The 20,013-nt window shown below is 50.3% G+C and overlaps 2 protein-coding genes across 2 annotated transcripts in view; both read right to left on the bottom strand.

Annotated features, from left to right (window-relative positions):
- Window positions 1–678: 678 nt before the first annotated feature.
- On the bottom strand, window positions 679–2,788 carry Adra2b (adrenoceptor alpha 2B). Its single transcript, XM_008838185.2, has one exon. The coding sequence runs from the start codon at window positions 2,469–2,471 to the stop codon at window positions 1,101–1,103; it is 1,371 nt and encodes a 456-aa protein (XP_008836407.2). The 5' UTR covers window positions 2,472–2,788; the 3' UTR covers window positions 679–1,100.
- Window positions 2,789–9,368: 6,580 nt separating this feature from the next.
- Window positions 9,369–20,013, bottom strand: part of Astl (astacin like metalloendopeptidase) — a 13,793-nt gene continuing 3,148 nt past the window's right edge. The window contains exons 4-9 of the mRNA XM_008838172.1: window positions 19,115–19,208; window positions 18,643–18,760; window positions 17,775–17,956; window positions 15,129–15,210; window positions 14,887–15,041; window positions 9,369–9,808 (exon numbers count right to left, since the gene is read on the bottom strand). Coding sequence (XP_008836394.1) covers window positions 9,369–9,808; window positions 14,887–15,041; window positions 15,129–15,210; window positions 17,775–17,956; window positions 18,643–18,760; window positions 19,115–19,208 — 1,071 coding nt within the window. The remainder of the gene's footprint in view (window positions 9,809–14,886; window positions 15,042–15,128; window positions 15,211–17,774; window positions 17,957–18,642; window positions 18,761–19,114; window positions 19,209–20,013) is intronic.

The following is a 20,013-nucleotide window of genomic DNA, read 5'->3' as shown; positions in this document are numbered from 1 at the left end:
GCGGTGGTAAACACATAGGAAGGGGATTTTTAGATCACTAGATAATCACATTTGCTGGCTCTCTAGCGCATTTCCCCACGGAGCTCAAAGCTCTCTGCAAAGCCTTTCATCTCCCTGCCATAAGTAGGCGGCAAGCAATTGTCGCCTTGCTTCTTGCAGGGGTGAATGCCAGTGATCTGGAGCTCCTATTGAGGCAGAGGCCAGGCTTCCAGACCTCCTCACCAAAGCATCCATGTGCCCACTTGCCTCTCAGAGGGATGCTGAGTAAGAAAACCAACCCATGCTTCTGGCCTCAAAGGAATCACAAATGTAAAAACACAAAGAGGAGGTGGGCACAGAGACCCATCCCATACACACCCCATCCAAGTAACCAATGGGAACCATAGGTGCTCAACTTGAGTGAATTGTCTTCATTCCTTCCTCTCCCTCAGCAGCAGGCCTTCCTGGGAAACATGGGAAGACCAGATTCCTGTTCTTTGGGAGGCATAAGGAAGAATCAAGGCTGGGGATGTAGCTCAGTTGGTAGAGTACTTGCCTAGCATGCAGGAAGCCCTGGGTTCAATCCCCAGCACCACATAAATTGGGCAGAGTGGTGCACTCCTGTAATCCCAGCACTGGGGAGGTAGGGGCAGGAGGATCTGAACTTCAAGATCATCCTCAGACTGCATAGCAAGTCTGAGGCTGGCCTGGGCTACATGAGTCCCTGTCTCAAAAAAACAAAAAGAAAAGAAACCACATGCAAGTGGTCTGCCAAGGCACAGGTGGTCTTCAGGAAAGGGAAGCCCACCCATTAGCTTGCAGGTGGCTAGGAGGGAGGTACTTTAATCCAGCCTGGCCTTGGCTATATCCAGGAAGGTACAAGCTGCCTTTGCTCAGGAGAGAGTGGGGAAGAGCTTCCCACAGAAGAGTCAGCAAGAAGATGTTTCAAGTGGGCCCTTTGGGAACAGCACTTCTGTCATGACCCTTTCAGGGGGTTCCTAGGATGGGGTCTGCAGTGACCAGACAGACCCAGGGAGATGGACTCATAAAGGGGTGGGGGTGGGGATCAAATCACAGGGTGGCCCTAGTACCAACCCTTCACAGGCAGTGAGCAGGCAGGCTCACCAGGCTGTTTGTGTCCACTGGCGGCAAAGGATCCTTCGGAAGGCACGGCGAAAGTCCTGGTTGAAAATGGTATAGATAACCGGGTTCAGAGAGCTGTTACAGTAGCCAATCCAGAAGAAGAACTGGAAGAGGCCATGTGGTACCTTGCAGTGCTGTGGGCAGATGGCCCCCAGGCTGTAGCTGAAGAAGAAGGGAAACCAGCAGAGTACAAAAACACCGATCACCACAGCCAACACAAAGGTGAACCTCTTCTCTCTGCTCAGCTGTGCCCGACGTCGCCACCACTGCCCACTCACAACACCCACAGTCCTGCCCAGGAGTACCTGGCCACGGAGGGTGGCCAGCACCCGGGAACCCTGGCGCTGCTGCAAGCCTGGGCTGCATACTGAGGCAGGAGACACTGGCAGTGCCTGGGGTTCACACTCTTCCTCCTCCTCTTCATCTTCCTCTTCAGCTTCCTCCTCCTCAGTTGCCCCCCCAACATCCTTCTTCTGGCCCTGGCCTGAGCTGGGAAGGGCAGACCAACTAGGTGGCAAAGCCCTGGATTCAAGATCTTCGGGGGTCTCCCCCTCCTCCTTCTCCCTAGAAGGCTTAGAGTGTCCATTGGCCTCTCCCACAGAAGACAGAGGCGAGGCCAGGGTTGGCACCTTAGCTGAGGCTAGAGCCCCTCCAGGGACAGGTTGGGACTGCTTGGACTCACCCTCCCCAGAGTGCTGCTTGCCTCTAGGACCTCTGCGGTGACTGCGTTTGGCAATCATGTAGATGCGCAGGTAGACCAGTATCATGATGAGGCAGGGAGCAAAGAAAGATCCGATGCTGGAAGCCAAGATGTACCAGGCCTCTTGGTTGAGCTCGCACTGGGGGAGCCCGTGGGTCTGGGGGTGCTGGTCGCCCTTATAGATAAGAGGCGGCAGAGAGATGACGGCTGCGATGAGCCACACAGTAAGGATAATACATTTGATACGGCGTGGGGTGCGCTTAGAGTTGTACTCCAGTGCTCGGCTCACTGCCCAGTATCGGTCCAGACTGATGGCGCACAGGTGCACGATAGACGAGGTGCAGAAGAGCACGTCCAGCGCCAGGTAGACCTCGCACCATGTGTGCCAGAAGTACCAATAACCCAGCAGCTCGTTGGCCAGAGAGAACGGAATGATGAGCGTGGCCACTAGAATGTCCGCGGCAGCCAGTGACACCAGGAACAGGTTTTGTGGTGCTCGCAGAGAGCGGCTGGTCAGCACAGCCAGAATGACCAACACGTTGCCGAAAATGGTGAAGAGGATGAGGAAGGTGATGGCCGCTGCGATGGCCGCGGTGGCCTGCACGGAGTAGGGCCCCTGGTGGTCCATGGCGAGGCGGGACAAATCCATAGGGAGCTCAGCTCACCAAACACGCGCTCTGCGGGAGACAGCGCCAGCCCGGCTTCGCTACTGGAGGGGGTCGACCCCCTGGCGGTGCTGATGGCTCTAGAGCCCCATGGTCTGGCCTAGGCAACCTGGGGATACCCGGGACTAGTGAACTCTCTCCTGCATCCTCTTCCACTGGTGCTGGGCGACCCTGATGTCGCCCCAGAGAAGTTTTCCAAGTTGTCCCGCTGCAGTCCCAGGACCGGAGGAAAGTACCGCCGTTGCGCCACGCGATTGCAGGAGGCAGAGCGCAGGGCGCGGAGCCCGGCGGGCAGGACCAGGGATGCGCGGCTGGTGCTCCGAGAAGGCGCAAAGCCGAAGCCCTCTCTCCCGGAGCCGCGCCTGCAGGCAGTCCGCCCAGGCAGGGGAGTGGGTAAGAAAGCGAGCGGCTGGAGGAGGGAGGAGACTGGAGGCGGGAGCCGGGGGAGGGAGAGGGGCGGGGCTGGCGACCCGAGGGAGGGTGGTTGGAAGGTGCGCTTTGCCGGAGGGTGGCCCCTCGGCATGCACCCTTTCCTCGCTGGGGCCTCTGCCCTGGCGTTTGCACTCCTTTCCAGGTCAGGGGAGCCGGGTGTCCCGGGTTCTGGAAAGGAATGCAAAGAAGGGTCGGTGCGTGCCCTGGGCTGTGACGCGGAGCTGGTCTGTCCCCAGGCACTAGGAAGGGTCCATTTGCCTGTAGGCTGCGAGACTGGGACCCAGCACCCAGATCTGGGGTAGTAGGCGCAAGCTCATGTCACATGCTGGGGAATGTTGGGGTCTTTAAGCATGACCTCCATTCAGCATCACAGCCGTGAAGAACCGTAACTGAAGGACGACGGGGTGGGAAAAGGGTTCCGAACCCCTTTTCTTAATGCTTCCCCACCCAGACTGGACTCTGGACGTGCACTGAAGCCGCATCTCCGCGTTGCGAGCGCCCTCTGCTGCGGTCTGCGTGCAGAGATGGTCTGCGTCCCGGAGACACTGAAAAGACAGCACCAGAGGAAAGCACTGAACCACTAGGGATATATGACTGCAGCTTTCCTGTTGCTGCCTCACTTTCCCTCATTAAAGGCAAACGAGGTAAGAAAGAGTGGGGTTGGGGGGGACTGGAGAGAGAGCCTTTGCAGAGGACCGGAGTTTCGTTGCCAGTACCGACATCCTGTGACTCACAACGTCTTTAACTCCAGCTCCAAGGAATTCGAAGCCTCTAGCCTCTTTGGAGCACCTGCACGTGATACAGAGATACACACATACATTTCATTTAAAGTAGGTAGGTAGGTAAACAAGCAGATGGATAGACAGGTAAATTTTTTTTTTTAATCTATGAGTGTATTGCCCACCTGTATGTAACTGCACCTATGTCCTGCAGTGCCCACAGGGGTCAGAAAAGAGCACTGGATCCCCTGGAACTGGAGTTACCCACCATGTGGGTGCTGGGAACCGAACCTCTGCAAGAGCAGCCAGTGCTCTTAACTCCTGAGCCATCTCCCCAGCCCCAAGACAGGACTTAAAGAGGAAAAACAGCTCGGACTCAAAGCAAAGGTACGGGCTTGCAGCCTCTTGGTCAATGGAAAATGAGGCAATGGAAAAGGTTTCTTCCTCCCCTGGTACAACATGAGGAGACCTAGTGGGGGCCAATGTGGCTCTTCCTCCCCTTTCATCCCTGTCCCTCCCCCATGCCCAGCTCAGAGAAAAGGCAGGTGTCAGCAGCCGCTGTGAAAGGAGGAGCTGGCCTTTGCCACTGCAGATGCACATCTCAGCCCCTCTAGGATGGCTGTGGGAAGAGAAACAAGCCAAGAGGAAACTTTACTCTAGGCCCTCCTGCCTTCAAAGGAATGCTGAGCTACTGGTCTCCCTTAGATATCCCCACACTCCTCTCCAGAAAACTACTGTTACCAGTGCAGCCTGGGCAGCCTCCAGAAGCTTCTCCACAGATTTGGAACTCCCTAATGCCTAGAAAGCGAGGCTTTGTGTTGACAACTTCCAGTTCTGAAGGGACACATGTAAATATGTCTAGATTAATCTCTGAACATGAGGTTCACCCCCAGTCCCCATTTCAACCCAGTATGTCCCCTGGATTTTCACTCCTCCTGCCTGTTTCTGAGAGAATGGACTGTGTGATCTTGGGATTCTCAAGGACAGGTCTGTCCCCTACCCAGACTCAGACAGGTGGTGCCCAGACTTCTGCACACAGCCACATTGGGGCGATGGGAACAAATGCCTCGTCTCAGGCTGCCCTGCCACCCTCTTGGGTGGGACCACCACAGCCACAGCCCAATGGGGTGGTGACAGGTAGGTCAGGATCAGAAAGCACAGCCAGTTGCCTCTGCCCCTTTGAGGCTACACTCCTGAGACAGGGTTTACAGCTACATACATCCTTCCCACTCACTGGGCTGAGCAGGGCTTAGCCCCCAGTCACCAGGGATGAAGGGGTTCTGGTAGTCCCTTCACTGACAAAGGACTGAGGCTGCCTATGGGGAGCCTAGGAAACAGCCACTGAGGCAAGACCCCATCTGCCCCATTGCTTTCTGTCACAGAGCTTGCAGGTCTGGAGAACTGAAGAGACATAGTCTGCCTTCCCACAATCTCCAGCCATAGCCAGACTTGGGGCAGACTCCCCAGACACTGTTAGCAGCTTCAGATGGGGTGTTTTATGTCCCTTTCTCCTTAAAGAGCCAAGCCTCAAGGATGCTACTGGAACAGAAGCCAAGATTACCCATAACCCCATCTCACCCTCAGGAGGAATCACCTGGTTCCTCCCTGAAGGGGCAACTCCAAGTCTACCGAAGCCAGGCCATGCTGACCAGTCAGGCACCAGCCCAAGGTGGCCACAGTGAGGGTGCCCTCCTGCCCTGTGGCAGAGAGAGTAGGAGGAGCTGCCCTAGCACCAAGGGATGGCCTAGCCCCTAGCACCAAGGAATGGAGTCAGCATGCCTCCGGTCCTTCCTAGGGCTTTGTTCTGCCAGAGACCCTCCCGAGTAGGCTCTGCTCTCCTCAAGCGCCACTGGCCTGTCACCACCCTGCCAGACAGGAGGTCCTAGTTGCCAGGTCCCTTGATACCATGCACACTCTGGCACTCAGAATTCCATACCTAAATATCATCTGATGACTGTTGAATCACCTGTTCTATCAGAGGAACATCCCTCCTTGTTTCCAAAATTTGGCCCACAGTTGTTAGTGAGGGGTAGTGGCATTAATGTATAATTATTATGCTCAGACAGCTTGTGCCTAAGATCCCCCAGAGAAATGTCCTTGGAGAGACAACGCAAGGACAGATGACTTTACATGTAGGTGATACAAATTTTTTTTTTTCCAAAGAAGGGAAAGACTATTTTCCCTGACCTGACCATGGGAACCTAGGGAGGAACAGGACATCTGAGAACTGAGGTGACAGCACTGAGTCTCCTGGGTGGGGCCCAGCAGCTCCTAGCACTGCCCTCCCTTCCCTAAAGACTCCCCCAAACTGACATTCACACATACAGAGCTACACACTTTGCTTTCCCAGATCCCCCTACCTTTCAAGCCCTGGACCCTCATTTACAGAACACTCCATGTGATCCAGCCCCCCTGCTTCCAGACCCTTGAGTCATTCTGTCATCAAGGGCCTGCAGAGCCCCAGCCCCACCTGTCAAGCCTAACCCACTCTCCCACTCCCTTTGACCAAGCAACTGCTTTTTACAGAACTACTGGCATAGAGCAGCTCAGTGCTAAACTCCTAACCACAGGTCTCCAGACTTTTCTAATACCACATTTTCTCTGAAACCGCATCCCTCCCTCCCACTTTCCCTGCTGCTTAGAAAATGGAAGGCATCAGGCAGGGGCTTCCACATGAGAGTTCCATTTGTGTGCTCTGTTGGGAGAGCAAGTTCTCTGCTTGTACCCCTTGAGCCCAGGACTCCTCCCTTCCAACTCCCCCTCACACAACTGCCTCCCCTTCGGACAGCCCTCCTGCCCACCCAACTACTCAGGCTACCTTCAACCCCCTGCTTTCAAACTCAGTCCTGGCCCACCCACCCATCTCTCCATGACCCCCAGAGATGTATCTGCAGCCGACCCTCCAAAGCCCACCCATGTGTGTCCTCTCAGTGAACCGCTCCCTGACCTTGGAATATTTGGTGATAATCTTTCTTCAGAGGGCACCCCTCCTAAGTCTCCTGTTGGCTCTTAGTGACTGTGACCCTCTTCATCCACGAACTTTTGGCAATGCCTGGAAATACTTTTGACCATCACAGCCCAGGCAGGTTGCTACTGACATCTAGCCTATTCAGGTTAGCCACCACAGGGAAAGACTGTTGGGTGCCAAGATGTGGAAACTCCACTTTAACTGCACAGCATCACATCCAGTTCTAGAATCCCTCCTGTATCTAAACTCTGCAGGAGTTTCATCCAACCATGGCTACCCACGAGACACTGGTGACCCTCCAGGGCACATGTGCCCGCTCTCCCCTTGAACCCAGGCCCTTTGAGCCAACCCATTCCTTGACCCACCCATGTTGTGTCTTATAGCGGACTCAGACTTAGCACGTCCACTTCCCCTAACCATGTCTCTCCCTAAGTTTGGTTCTCAGGTCGGCATCTACCTGGGTTTTCCCCTCACCTCCTGCATCGGGTCAAAAGCACCCACTTTTGTCCATTTCCACAATCCCTTCATTCGCATGACAACTTTTGGCTTCTAATCCATTTCCCATTAAAAAATGTCTTTTTTAAGCCTTAATTTTCTTACTCCCTGCTGCTTAGAAGAAAACTCTCCCCTCTGTGCCTGATCCAGGCCTGCCTGCTTTACCCTGCCCCGATACACTAGCCAGAAGCTCCTGGCTCCTTCCTATCCCAGGGCCTGTGCACTGTGGCCCTCTAGATTTCTTCTAGACAACCACTTCCTGTCATCCAGGTCTCAGGTGACATGCATTTGTACAGGGGTCCTTTCTAACAGCCAGTGGGAGTGCTCTCAATTCCAGGCGCTTTGCTATTAGCCAGTTACTATCCATCTCTCTAGAAGCCCTGCCTTGCTCATGTTATTCCCAGTGCCTATCACAGAGCCTGCCTAGCACCTGATATTCATAGTCTGTTGAATAAGTGAATACATTGGTGAGCAAGTCCACTATGTAAGTGGGGGGGTGGAGAGATGAACAATCCAGACCCCCCAGGAAGGTAGCTAAGCCAGTCTGATTATTTTGCAGGCTGAAGCTTAAAGGGCTGAACCACCAGACATTCTGTAGGATGAGGCTTGGGGAGCACACCTACACCCAGAGCTGTCATGAAGCTAGGTTCTAAGAGTGACAAATGACTTCCTGGGTAGGAAATGACAAGGACAGCTTTGCCCCTGGCCACCCCCAAAGAACAGAGCTACCAGGTTCACCCAAGCCCATCTTCTGAAGCCATATTTAGCCATTATTTCAAGAGCCACATCTTAGCGAGAATCTTCATAGATGGCCTGAGAGCCTGATGGGGTAGCTCAAAAGCCAGAGCCAATACCTTCCTCTGACCTGGTAGGGCCACCTGGAGTCCCCAGCCCAGTTCCAGATGCTACTTGAACATGTTGCAAGGCAGCCACACTTTGTACCTCAAGGGTTGTTCAATGCCTTTCTCATTGGGGCTGTCACCCAATGGTCAGAGCCTCCACTCACTAAGTATCATAGCCTGATCCCACATTCCCCATACCCAGGACCAAGAGGGACAGCATCCCTTGATCTTTCCTGAGATTGATGCCCAGCACTAGGCCCTCATTCAGTGTCAGAAAATGCTGGACTGGGCTCTGAAGCCCAAGTTAAACTAAGGACAAAGCCTGCAAGAGGCCCTTGAGATAGCCCCTCTCCAAAGGCTGGCAAAGTCCAAACTCTCAATCTTCAGGATGCCAAGCTCAGCTCTACTTCTGCTCTCTGCTCTGCCACCTTGAGCAAGTCTATGTCCCTCCTGAAGTTTGACCCTTTCTAGAGAGTGGGTGTGACCTCCTGGGGGCCCCTCACAGGCACTTGGGGGGTGAAAAGGATCTAGCACATAGGAGGTCGGCATAGCACATTACATGAAACAAATACCCAATTTTATTCCTGACTTCTACCACATGGCTGAGGTTCCTGTCCCCTTCCCAACCCCAAGCAAAGCTTCCCTGACTTAAAAGTCCCCTGGAGACTGCAGGGCTCCTTGCCCAGACATTCTCACTGGCACCCACAGTTTCTTTGCTCCTAGAAGAAACCTCATGAGGAAGGCCAGGGAAGAGTGGGGCTTGGCTGGAGGACAAGCAATGTGACCCCTAACCCCTGTCTCCTCCAGAGCCTCTTCTGGGCAAGGCAAGTAGACATGGTGATCTGACATAGAAATGAGTTTCAAGGCTGTCCTGGGCCCATCATGTAGATCTGGTAAAGCGCCATCTCTTTTTGGCTCAGCTCTGCAGGAGAATGAACTGGCCTCTCTGCTTCCTGAAGAACAGGACTGAAGGCCAGGGCTTCAGAACATCCTTACAGCAAGACATCAGATCAGGGACGGGATATTTGGGGTCACAGGTCTCCCCATTGAGGCCTATTCCCAAGGCAGCGTTTGAGTTCATGCTGGGGGCTAGGCCTCAGCCACAGAAGTCCCAGGGACCATCAGGGCTGAACTCTCTCTTCCCTACCACTCCCAAGATCCTATCTGTTCCCATCCCAGGCATCTTCTGGGGTTCAGGCTAAAGTCAGGATCAAAGAGACCCAAGGGGCCTCTCTATCCTCCTAGGATTCCTTGGGGTGATATGGTAGGGAAGAGAGCAAGGTAGTAACTATGGGCATCAGAAAGTGGCCAGGACAGATGATAGAAGACAGGGGTGACATGCACACACAGAGGGGCCAAGGGCTAGAAGGCCTAGCCCCTCTGGATAGAACACACCCTCCCCCACTTGTGGACAAAGTCACAGGCTCAATCTCTGGGCACCTCCTCAGAGTAACTTCCAGGTTCACCACCTCCTGGAAGCAGAGCTGGGCTCTCAAAAGCAGCTTGGATAAGGACTGGCTGGTCTTTGGCTTCTGGCAATGAAGTAGAAGGTATGGTAGGCACTCGGGCTAGCTGTAATTGCTGCAGAGCAATGCCATCTGTATCTGCTCTAGGCCTTGATCTTGGGGAGGAAGCTAGCATCTGAGGTGGTCTTGCCAAGGTTGCCTCCACATTGAACTCACTCTGGGCAGGATGCTCCCACGTTTGTGCACTATCTATAGGTCCTGTAGCAATACCCTGGCCTCCATCCCTAGAGCCACTGGGGCCTGGGCTCCTGGATTCTTCAAACAGCACCTCCAGAAGTCTTTGCATATATGATCTAGAGTCAGGAGTGGAGCTCCGGCCATCACTGTGGGCCTGGAACCCTAGGGCAGGAGAGATAGGAAGTTAGGATTCAAAAATCATGAAAGGAAGGCATGTGGCCCAGCTGCAAGAGCTTGTGCTGACTTAGGCTTTACTCAAGGGGATATGGAACCAGACTCCCAGAGCTGACAACCTACCAGGTCACTGCTAAGACACAAATCCATACATTTCCACCATATACCAGTACAATGGCTAGGTATGATGGCTCATGCCTGTAATTGCTACTCAAGAACCTGAAGCAAGAGGACTGTGGGTTTCAGGTCAGCCTAGGTTATCCTGCAAGACCCTGTCTCAAAAACTGAAAAAGAGACCAGGGTAGGCCAGGTATGGTGGCACATACCTTTAACCCCAGCACAGAGGCCGATGGATCTCCGAGTTCGAGGCCAGCCTGGTCTATATAGCAAGTTCCAGGCCAACCAGGACTACATAGTGAGACCCTGTCGTGAGACCCTGTCTTTAAAAAGAAGAAAAACAATGAAGTCATGTCATTCACTCCTCACTTGGCCCCTGAGGTCACCACTAGAAAATCCCACAGCCCACCCCCCATTCCCACCCCAGGCTGCTCTGTTCGCCCAATCAACCCAGCTCTTCAGCCTTCCAGGCCCTTCAAGCCTTCTGCAGCGCAATACTCACCTCCCTTCACCATGCCTGTCCCAACCCAAGGAGGGCATCACACGATGAGTGTTCTCAGGTCTTGGCACTAATGCAGGAGGAGGCAGATCCTCTTTGCTGCCACACCCAGGCCATGACTGACACTTCTATGAGAACACTACTTTAGGCCTTTGTTACCTGGCTTTATCTGGCATGTCCTGACTGACTGCAGTGCTCTCAGCCCCATCTCTCCTGCTCACTTACCACAGGCTCACCATGAGCCCATTTCTCCATCAATGGACAGTGACCAATCCATAATGACTCCTTCAACCAGTGACCCTCCTCCCACCTGCTTCTGCTGCCCTCACAGCCCTCCCTCTGGATCCCATCAGCACCAGAGCCCACAACAACTGACACTTCAATTTCTAGCAGCAGTGCCTCTACCCTCTAATTTAGACCAGCTTTGTCAACTGACTCAGCTGCCATCATCCCCTAGGACATCCCCAACCACCTTCCCTGTCATACCCCAGTCCCTAGCACCACCCTATGTCCTGCCACTTCAACCAACCAGCTGCTTTGTACCGCCTCATGTCCCTCCCACTGCTCTGACAGCAACCTCACCTCACTGTGTGGGGCCAAGGCTATAAACTGTCCCCAGAACCCCAAACAGACCCAGTCCACTCCTGTGTCCCAGGTCTACTCCCGTGTCCCCAGATCCATACATGACCCAGTCCACTCTTCCTGTGTCCCTTCCCATTATGTCTAAGGAAGAACCAAGCTCCCATCAAGGGCTGAGCCCCCCTGAAAATTCTGACAGACCTTCCTTCTCCTGTACTGCCCCTTCTCTTCCACTGGGCCATCATTTCAACACCCAAACATGTCAACCTGTCCACCATCTTAACAAAACCTTCCCTTGGACCAGTCCCTCTCAGCTACCTCCCAATTCTCTGCTCTTTGTGATAATCAAACCTCCATATTGACCTGCAACACTGACATCTCATCCTTCAGTTTTAAAAAAATATGTAATATTCAGCCTGGAGAGATGGCTCAGCAGTTTAAGATCATTGGCTGCTCTTACAGAGGACCCGAGTTTGAATCCCAACACCTACATGGTGGCTAACAACCATTCATAACTCCAGTTCCAGGGGATCCGACATGGGTACATTTACACACATGCAGGCATAACTCATACAAAATAATATATAACATTTGATGCTGTATACATATACACACATACATGTGGAAAAGAGTCAAGAAATAGTGCTAAAATAGCTAGATAGGCTACAGACAGAAGGTTGAAGTCTGACCCCTTCCTTGCACCATACACAAGTAAACCCCAAAACGGTCACAGACATGAATGTAAAATCAGAACTAATACTCTTGGAAGACAACAGACAAATCTTCAAAGCCTTGAGTTAGACAAAAACCCTCTCAAACGTGACACCCAAAAGCACGATGACAAAGGGAAAGATGAGGTGGACTTCAAAGTCAAAGTGTTGCTGTTCAAACGCTGGAAAGAGAAAACTACACACTGTCTGTGGTGAAATTTTTCCAAATGACTGAATGAACACCCCTTGTCAATTATGAGTATATTTTAAAAGAGACTTACAACTCAGCAAGGAAAAGACAAGAAAACTGAAAACTAGGCAAGGGATCTGCGCAGCTATTTGTCCCAAAAAGGGCCATGACTACTAGTCACATAAATAATGATGCTCCACATCATTAGTCATTAGGAAAGTGCAAATCAAGATGAGAATGGGATATTTGTGCCCACCGGGATGCTTATAATCAAAGCATAGATTATAAGCATTAGTGAGAATGGAGAAGTCAGTACCTTCCTACACTGATGGTGGAATTTTCAAATTTTCAGCTACACTGCAGCTGCTTTGAAAGTTCAACAGTTAAGCATGGTGTTACCAAGGGGCCTGGCAATTCTACACCTAGATACTGACATAGTATACTAACATTATATTCATAAATAGCCAAAGAGCAGAAACAACCTAGATGTTCAACAATGAAGTGCTGATCAGTGCCACAGCATAGATGAACTTGAAACAGTATGCTGAGGGCAGTAAGCCAGACACAAAAGGCCACCTGTTACATGGCCCCATTTATATGAGCTGTCTAGACTAGGTAAATCCATAGAGACAGAAAGATTAGTGATTAGTTTGGGGCTGGTGGGAAAGGAGGATGGGACTCAGATGTTAAGATGACCTAGAAGTGGAATCTGGGTCACAGCAGTGCACATCAGCTTCATAAGGTGCCACATTGTCCTCTAGGATGGTTGTAGCAAGTTATGGCCCCATCAGTAGGGTACAAACATCACCCATTGCTCCTCATCCTTACCAATTATTTATCATTGTTATTGTTGGGATTATGAATTTCTGCTCATTTAGGAAGAGAATGATATTGTAGTTTTATTTGCATTTCCTCAGTGAGGTTGAGGGAGTCTTTTCTGTTATTGCTGTCTGAGATGGGGACTCACTGTGCAGCCCTGGCTGACCTGGAACTCACTATGTAGATCAGGTTGGCCTTGAACTCAGAGGCCCACCTGCCTCTGCTTCCTGAGTGCTGGAATCAAAGGCATGTGCCACCATGTCAGACTTAGGCTGAGAGTTTTATAGGATCATATCTCATTTGATTTTCCAGTTTGGTTTTTTCTTTGACTTACTACAGTTCTTTCTGGATTCTTAACACAACTAGTTATGTTTCAAAGCATCTCTTCTAGTTTATAACTTGTATTTTAGAATTGTAGCATCTCTTGATAATAAATTGAATGAAAACTATAATGACTATTAATCCTAGTTTTAGGAGGTTTCATGTAAGAAATTCTTCCAAGCTTATAAAAGATCTATGTTTCCTTCCAGTAGTTTTAAAAGTTTTTCATTCACATATAAATCTTTTAGACCTCTGGGGTATACTGGTATATAATGATTGTAACTTAGTAGATACCTAATTATCTCAGAACCATCTAGTAGTCAATCCATCCTTTCCCTCATGGTCAAAGTCCCCTTATGGAGGTTCCACATTTGAGCAGGATCCATTTGTGAACTTGCCACATTGTTCCCACAGGCACTTTATCTCTGTGCCCATGCTATGCACTTGCATAAAAGCATGTGCCATACATTCTGCATGCATATACATGAAAACATTCTATACACTTTGCATCTATTTGAGGACAGTTATAACCTGATAGCACAGGTTAGGGCAACTTTTCACACCCCCTTTTTGATTGTTGCTGGTTTTGGAAGCAGGGTGATTATGTAGCCTAGGCTAACCTTGAGTTGGCTATCCTCTTGCCTCAGTCTCACAGCTGCTAGGACTACAGGTGTACGCCCCTACACCTGGAGCCGTCACTTATTTTTCTTCAGGTGTGTCTTGGCTCTTACTGGTCTTTATTTTCTCAGGTAAATTTTAGAATCACCCTGCCAATGTTGGGATTTGAGTGCAAATTATCTATAGATCAAATTGGGGAAACTGAAAATTTTAAAATACTGTCTTCCTATCTGTAACATTCATTTGTATATTCAAGTATTTTTTTGAGACAGTCTCACTATACAGCCTAGGCTGGCCTCAAATTTACAAAACTACCTCATCCTGAGTGCTAGGATCACACATATGTAGCACCATGTCTACCTACTTAAGTATTTCTTTATTAAATGTTTTGCCCCATAAAATTTTAAATTTTTTTAATTTTATGTATTTTGCCTGCATGTATGTCTATGCACTATGTGCTTGCAATGCCTGAACCAGAAAAGGGCACCAGATTCCCTGGAATTGAGTTATGGACAGTTGTTAGTGGCCATTCAGATGCTAAGAACCAAACCTATGTCCTCTGCAAGAGCAACTTTAAATCACTGAACCATCTCTCCAGCCCCATCCCTGGAGAACTTATATAACTTCTGTCACTTTTCTTCCTGGAGCTCTTAGTAGTCTATCTTTTAGTATATATGCCTTTTTAGTAATAGACCTTCTTAGTAATATATCTTTTAAAAAGTTATGTTTTCTGAAGATATGATTCTTATATATTATTTTATATTTTAAATTAATCCTAATAATTTGCTTATAGGTTTTGCTGATTTCAGTACAATCTATAATTAGTGATAGTTTTTACTTCCTTTCTAAACCTCAGAACTTTTTCTTGCCATACCTCAAATGGCTAAGACCTCCATATGTTACAGCATTGTCTAGATGGAATGGTCATCAGAAAACTTATCTTGATCCTAAGTTTTAATCTTTTGTCATTAAAATTATTTCTACTCTGGGTTTTGGTAGATGTTCATTGTCTGTCTAGGGTAAGAAAGTTGCCTCTCTTTTTGCCAAGGTGATTTAATCACAAGGATTAACTAATTTCAAACATGTCTTTGAATTCTACCGTGATGAGTCACAATGACATGCCTGACCTCCCCTTTCATCCTCATCTCTTACTCCTTTACCTTCCCTGATCCACATCAGCACCCCAGGTCAAGTCACTCTCCCTGACACTCACTTCTCCCATAGGAATCAGAGCCATTTGGGCTGCAGTTATACAGCCTGCGAACCCGGGTGATATCCGAGGTGCTCAGGTTCCATCGCTGGCCAATGTGGACACCGGGGGCCCAGAGTGGTGTGATGGTGGGCTGCCCACGCCAGCTGAAGGCAAACCTGGAAGCCAAGGGTGGAGCCTGTATCAGGGTCACAGCAGGGACTGTGACCCATGGAAGAGAAGGGAGGAAAGGAAAAGATGCTCACCTCCCATAGTGCATCACTGATGAGTAGTCATAGGGTGCCAACATATTGCTGCTCCGAGATTTGATGAAGTTGATTTCAAAGCCTTAAAACACAGACACACACATCTTTGGAAATGTATTAAGGCAAGCAGGCAATGGGCAGTGAGGCAGTTTGGGCAAAGTTACAGCCCATGTAAGCAAAGGGGCCTGAACCCCCAGCCAAATGCACTTCTTCCTGAACTGGTTCCCTGCCTCCCACATACCTTCCCTACCCTGCCCTCCCAACCAGGAAGGAATCCAGATCTGTACCAGATGATGTGGAAACATGGGGCCTTGTAGCCAGGCAACCATCATTTCCTATAAGCCCTTTCCAACTCTCCGTCCTCCTCCCAGATACACTTTGTATAACACTAATCTTTGCAAATCCACAGCACTTATAAAGTTATGGCTGCCTAGTCTTGGACACCAGTACCCTGCCTACTCCTTGAGTCAGTTTTGAACATTTACTTCTCTCTCTCCATCCAGAGTTGTCATGCCCCACTCCTCAGCCAGACCACCTTGATCTTCCCATCATAGATCACAGAGCCCCAAATCTAGAGCCCAGCAGTCCTGTCCTCTTGGTTGGCCAGATTATCAACTTCCTTTCAGGCCAGTGAGGGTGTGTACAAGCTTGCCACCTACCCTTCCAAGTAAGATCCTGAAACTGTTCCCTACATCTTTGCTCCCCAAATCCCTCCCCAGACGTATTAGGCTGTGTCAACACTTCTTCCAAGGTCACCAACAGCCTCCTTACCCTAATCAGAAACCCAGAGAACAGTGATTTCTTCCCTTCAAAAACCCATTAAACATAATTTTGAATATGCAATATATTCCCCTAGCTCAAAAATCAACTATCTGGCATTACAGGGCCTGGGTTCAATCCCTAGCACCACAGAAATGCATGTACACACACACTAAAGATAGTAGTCAAAGTCTTACAATATTCTCCTTCCTCTGACTTCCTACCTCTCAATCCCTACAAAAGTTAATTACTATGATTAGTTTTTATATCCTAGCTGAGTTTATACACATTAATGCAAATGCATTCTCGCTTTTCTCTGTCATTGAGAGAAACGTATTTCCCCCATTAGACAAGCTGAGCTTTTGCTTGTTTGCAGTGTTGGGGGTGGAACTCAAGGCCTTGTGCGTGTGCTGTACCACTGAGCTCCGCCCCCAGAGAGGTAGCTTTTTGAGCCAGTTTTAATGTTAGGAGACTAGCTCTTAATGAGTTAGAAAACATTACTAATGAACTTAATTTCTGCTTTTACTTTGATTGCCCTTGCTTTTATTTTTTTTTCTTAAATTGGCGTGTTTATTTGCTTTCTCTGCTTTTACGGATATGTATCTAGGCCTCTCACTTTGCCTAGCTTTAGCCATACTGGTTTTAATACCGTTATGGTTATTTAGTAAAGACAGTCTGTGTAGTCCAAGCTAGCCTCAAACTTAGAATCCTCTGTCACAGCCTAGAGTGATGGGATTACATAACGATTTTCATTTGAGAATTCTTCCAATTTCTTTAACTGCAGAACTAAAAGTATTTGACTTCTGTTTTGAAGGGGAAGTTTTTGGTTTTGATCAGCTATTGGTTTTTACTTTATGTCATGATCAGGATGTTCAGACTGACTCTGCTTTTTCAAATCTGGAGTTTCTCACAGCCTGTCATAGGCCAGTGCTCACAAGTACGTAGGAGTGCTTGCAAGGATGACAGTTACCCCCATCTCCACTTCCATAGCCTGGGTCTAATTCAACCTTGTCCCTTTGTAAGGTGCTACCCATGTGACGACCCCCCCCAGAGCACCTGTCTTGGGGCTGCCTGCACAGTGCTCTTGGGGGCACAATTCCCACTTTTCACCCTCTCAACCCCACAGCAGCAGCAGAGACCCCTCCAGCAGCTCTTCACTGAAAAGCTTCCAACTCTTCCCTTTCCCCTTAACGCTGTGGATCTTGCCCCTCAGCAGAGCTCCCCTCCTGCCTGGGGCAGCTGCCATCTCTCTTCTTACCTGAGCCCCCTCTGCCCTGAACAGGATATCCCACATTCCTTGCAACCTGCCCCCTGCCCAGCACACAGCTGCTGCTCTCAAGCATCAGAGTCTCTCCCCTGACTACCAGCCTCAGCTCTGCCACTTCTAGAGTCTTCTGAGCGTCCTCTGTGTCACCTGACCATCTCATACACCCCACTCCTGCAGTACTGCCTCAGCTCCCTTGCCCGACATGTAGCTGGTTACCTCCTAGACTTCTGTCTTGGTTTAGTATCCCCCTCAATCGATACATAGCCCCTGTCCCACCACAACACAATGGAATATGCAACATGGGGGGGGCTAACTCGGTGAGCAAGGATCATAGGACATGGCCAACCTCACATTAGGGTGACTGTCAGTGGCAATGCGAAGTGAGACACAAAACAAAGGCAATGGCCTTCCTTGGGCACAAGGAAGAGAGCAGATAAAGGCTCAGAGTCCAGAGCAACAGCCCCAGGAATCACACTTTTCCCATGAAGGGCAGGCAAGTAGGGGTGAATTGACCTCTCCCCAAGGGAGATGGGCAACTTTCTCAGCCCCAGCCCTGGCCTAAGGCATCTGTCCCTCAGGGCCCCCCAGGCTCAGCCTAGCCTGGGCACCAACTGGCTTACCAGGGAGGATCTCATTCCAGTTGACACGTATGTAGCGATCCCGATCTGCCCGTGCATGTTCATGCCAGAAGCCCAGCACATGCATGAGTTCATGCAGGACAATGCCCCGGCCCTTCTGGAGACAGGTGGTTGCCAGGGATACCACCTGCATCCCTCCACTGCGCCCCACACTGGAGAAGCACCTGCAGGACCACAAGAGTAAACTGGGCTGGACATCAGCCTGGAAAGTCAGAGCAGGACAGACACTTCCTCCCACCTAGGTCCTGGGATATATCAATACCAGACAGGCAGGCCAATCCTGGACTCTAGCCCCAGGTTTGCTGTCCCATCCCCCAGGTTCCTTAACAGCCTGGACTGTGAAGTGAGTGTCATAAAGCTTCATTACCACCCTGGGCTGCCAAGAGGTGGGATCTGACATTAATGTGGACAAAGAAGCAGGTCACTACATGAGAGACTCATTACATGAGGCTCGTGCCATAAATCTGAGTCACAAGCTTCCATCCACATTATCTCAGACCCTTAACAAACTAGGATATACGAATTACCATTACCTCTATGAAGAGGCTCAGAGTTTAAGGGACTCACCTGGACTCAATGACACATGCATGGCAAAACTAGGGCCCAGCATTTATCCAGACTCATGTCACAAAGACTTCTGGGAGACGAGGGTTTTGCAGTGGAGGATCCTTGTGGCCAGTACCCATACCTTCCCCTACCTTCAGCCCTGAACGTCCAGGTATGGGTGAACCACTCAGTTTAAGCTCAAGATGTGCCCAGAACCTGGCTTAGATGCTATCTCTGCTCACTCTGGGCTGAATACAGAAGTGACAACAACACATATGCACACACACACCTCAGAAGCACTCACCCTGACATAGGGAGGATGGAAATGAAATCTCTGTGGCCCTGGTAGGCGACAAACCGGATGCACGTGAAACGTTCAAAATCAGCAAAGGCTTCCAGGATGACCTTGCGACTTGGTTCATCTAGGGAAGACACACTATGGCTGACCCCCTGCCAAGGTCCCAGAGCCCTTGAGGCCCTTTGGAACCTACATGGGGGCTGAGAGCAGGACTCTTAGCGCAGTTCCAAAATAGCGTTCAGAGAAGACAGCATTGGAGAGAAGGCAGAGATGCTGGCAGGGAACTAGCTGAGTAACTAGGTGGACTAGTGGGGACCAGGCAGACCCATCAGCTCTTGCAGAAATTCCTTCTAGCTCAGGAGGCCCTAGGCTAGATGGAGCTTTGGAGCACTCTTGGTATAGAAGGGAGGTGGAGCTGCAGGAAAGGGGGGAGTTGAAACCCTGTGACCTGTGGTAGGTCACTAGCTCCATTACTCACCGTACTTGCTGGAAAGCAGGAAGGGGATCTCCACAATGCCACCAACACCCTTAGGCCACTTGTTGTTGGTCACAGACAACAGTCGGAAGGGGCTCTGAGAAGAGAAATAGCTCAGAGTTAATGGGGGATATAGGCCATCCAAGCTTTCCATGTCTCAGTCCACCAGAACCCTAAAGATATGGGAAACAGGACATGGGGGACTGGGGGTGAGACCGTTAAGGGGAATTGAAGCATGGAATGTCAAGACGACAGTCGTGAGAACTGAAATGCCCAAACACGATACTTTGCCTAGGTGACAGAACTTGCAGCACATTCTATCAAGCAGATAAAAGTGCCTGAAGTTGGCACCCAGGGAGGCCTGGTTCAGAGGGACTCAGAGGAGTCAGCAGCCCTCACCAGCACCTCCACAGAGCAGGGCCATGGTAGAGCTTCCCCTAACTGGAGAAGGATGGAAAGGGTCCCACTCAGAGCAATGCCCTCGAGTGCCCTTCTCCATTCTTCCACTAACCAGGACTCTGAGGTATAGGCTTCACAGCTCCAGCAGGCCCTGCCCCTCCAGTCACCAAACACTTGACACATACAGACTCATACATCTCTCTAGTGGGTGACCTGAACCATCCTGCCCATGGGCTTCAGCACATCCTCCCTAGCCATCGCCGACAACCAAACAAGATAGTCTTGCTTACTACTATGCACTGTCCTATGCAGCAGCCTTCCCCCTTCACTGTCACCTAAAATATGGCATTGCCCCTCCTAAACAATGCATCCCCTCTCTGCCATAACTTCATTCCAGTTCCCACCAGCCTCCTCCCGATTCACCTCTCATTTCTCACCAAGACAGTCTCTAGGAGTCATCACAGCTACCCAAGCCCTACACACACCCCTCCCACCCCCCCCAA

This window comes from Nannospalax galili, unplaced genomic scaffold, assembly GCF_000622305.1.
Source record: "Nannospalax galili isolate Female #2095 unplaced genomic scaffold, S.galili_v1.0 scaffold1311, whole genome shotgun sequence".
NCBI lineage: Eukaryota > Metazoa > Chordata > Mammalia > Rodentia > Spalacidae > Nannospalax > Nannospalax galili.
This window is presented reverse-complemented; position numbering and strand designations above follow the sequence as displayed.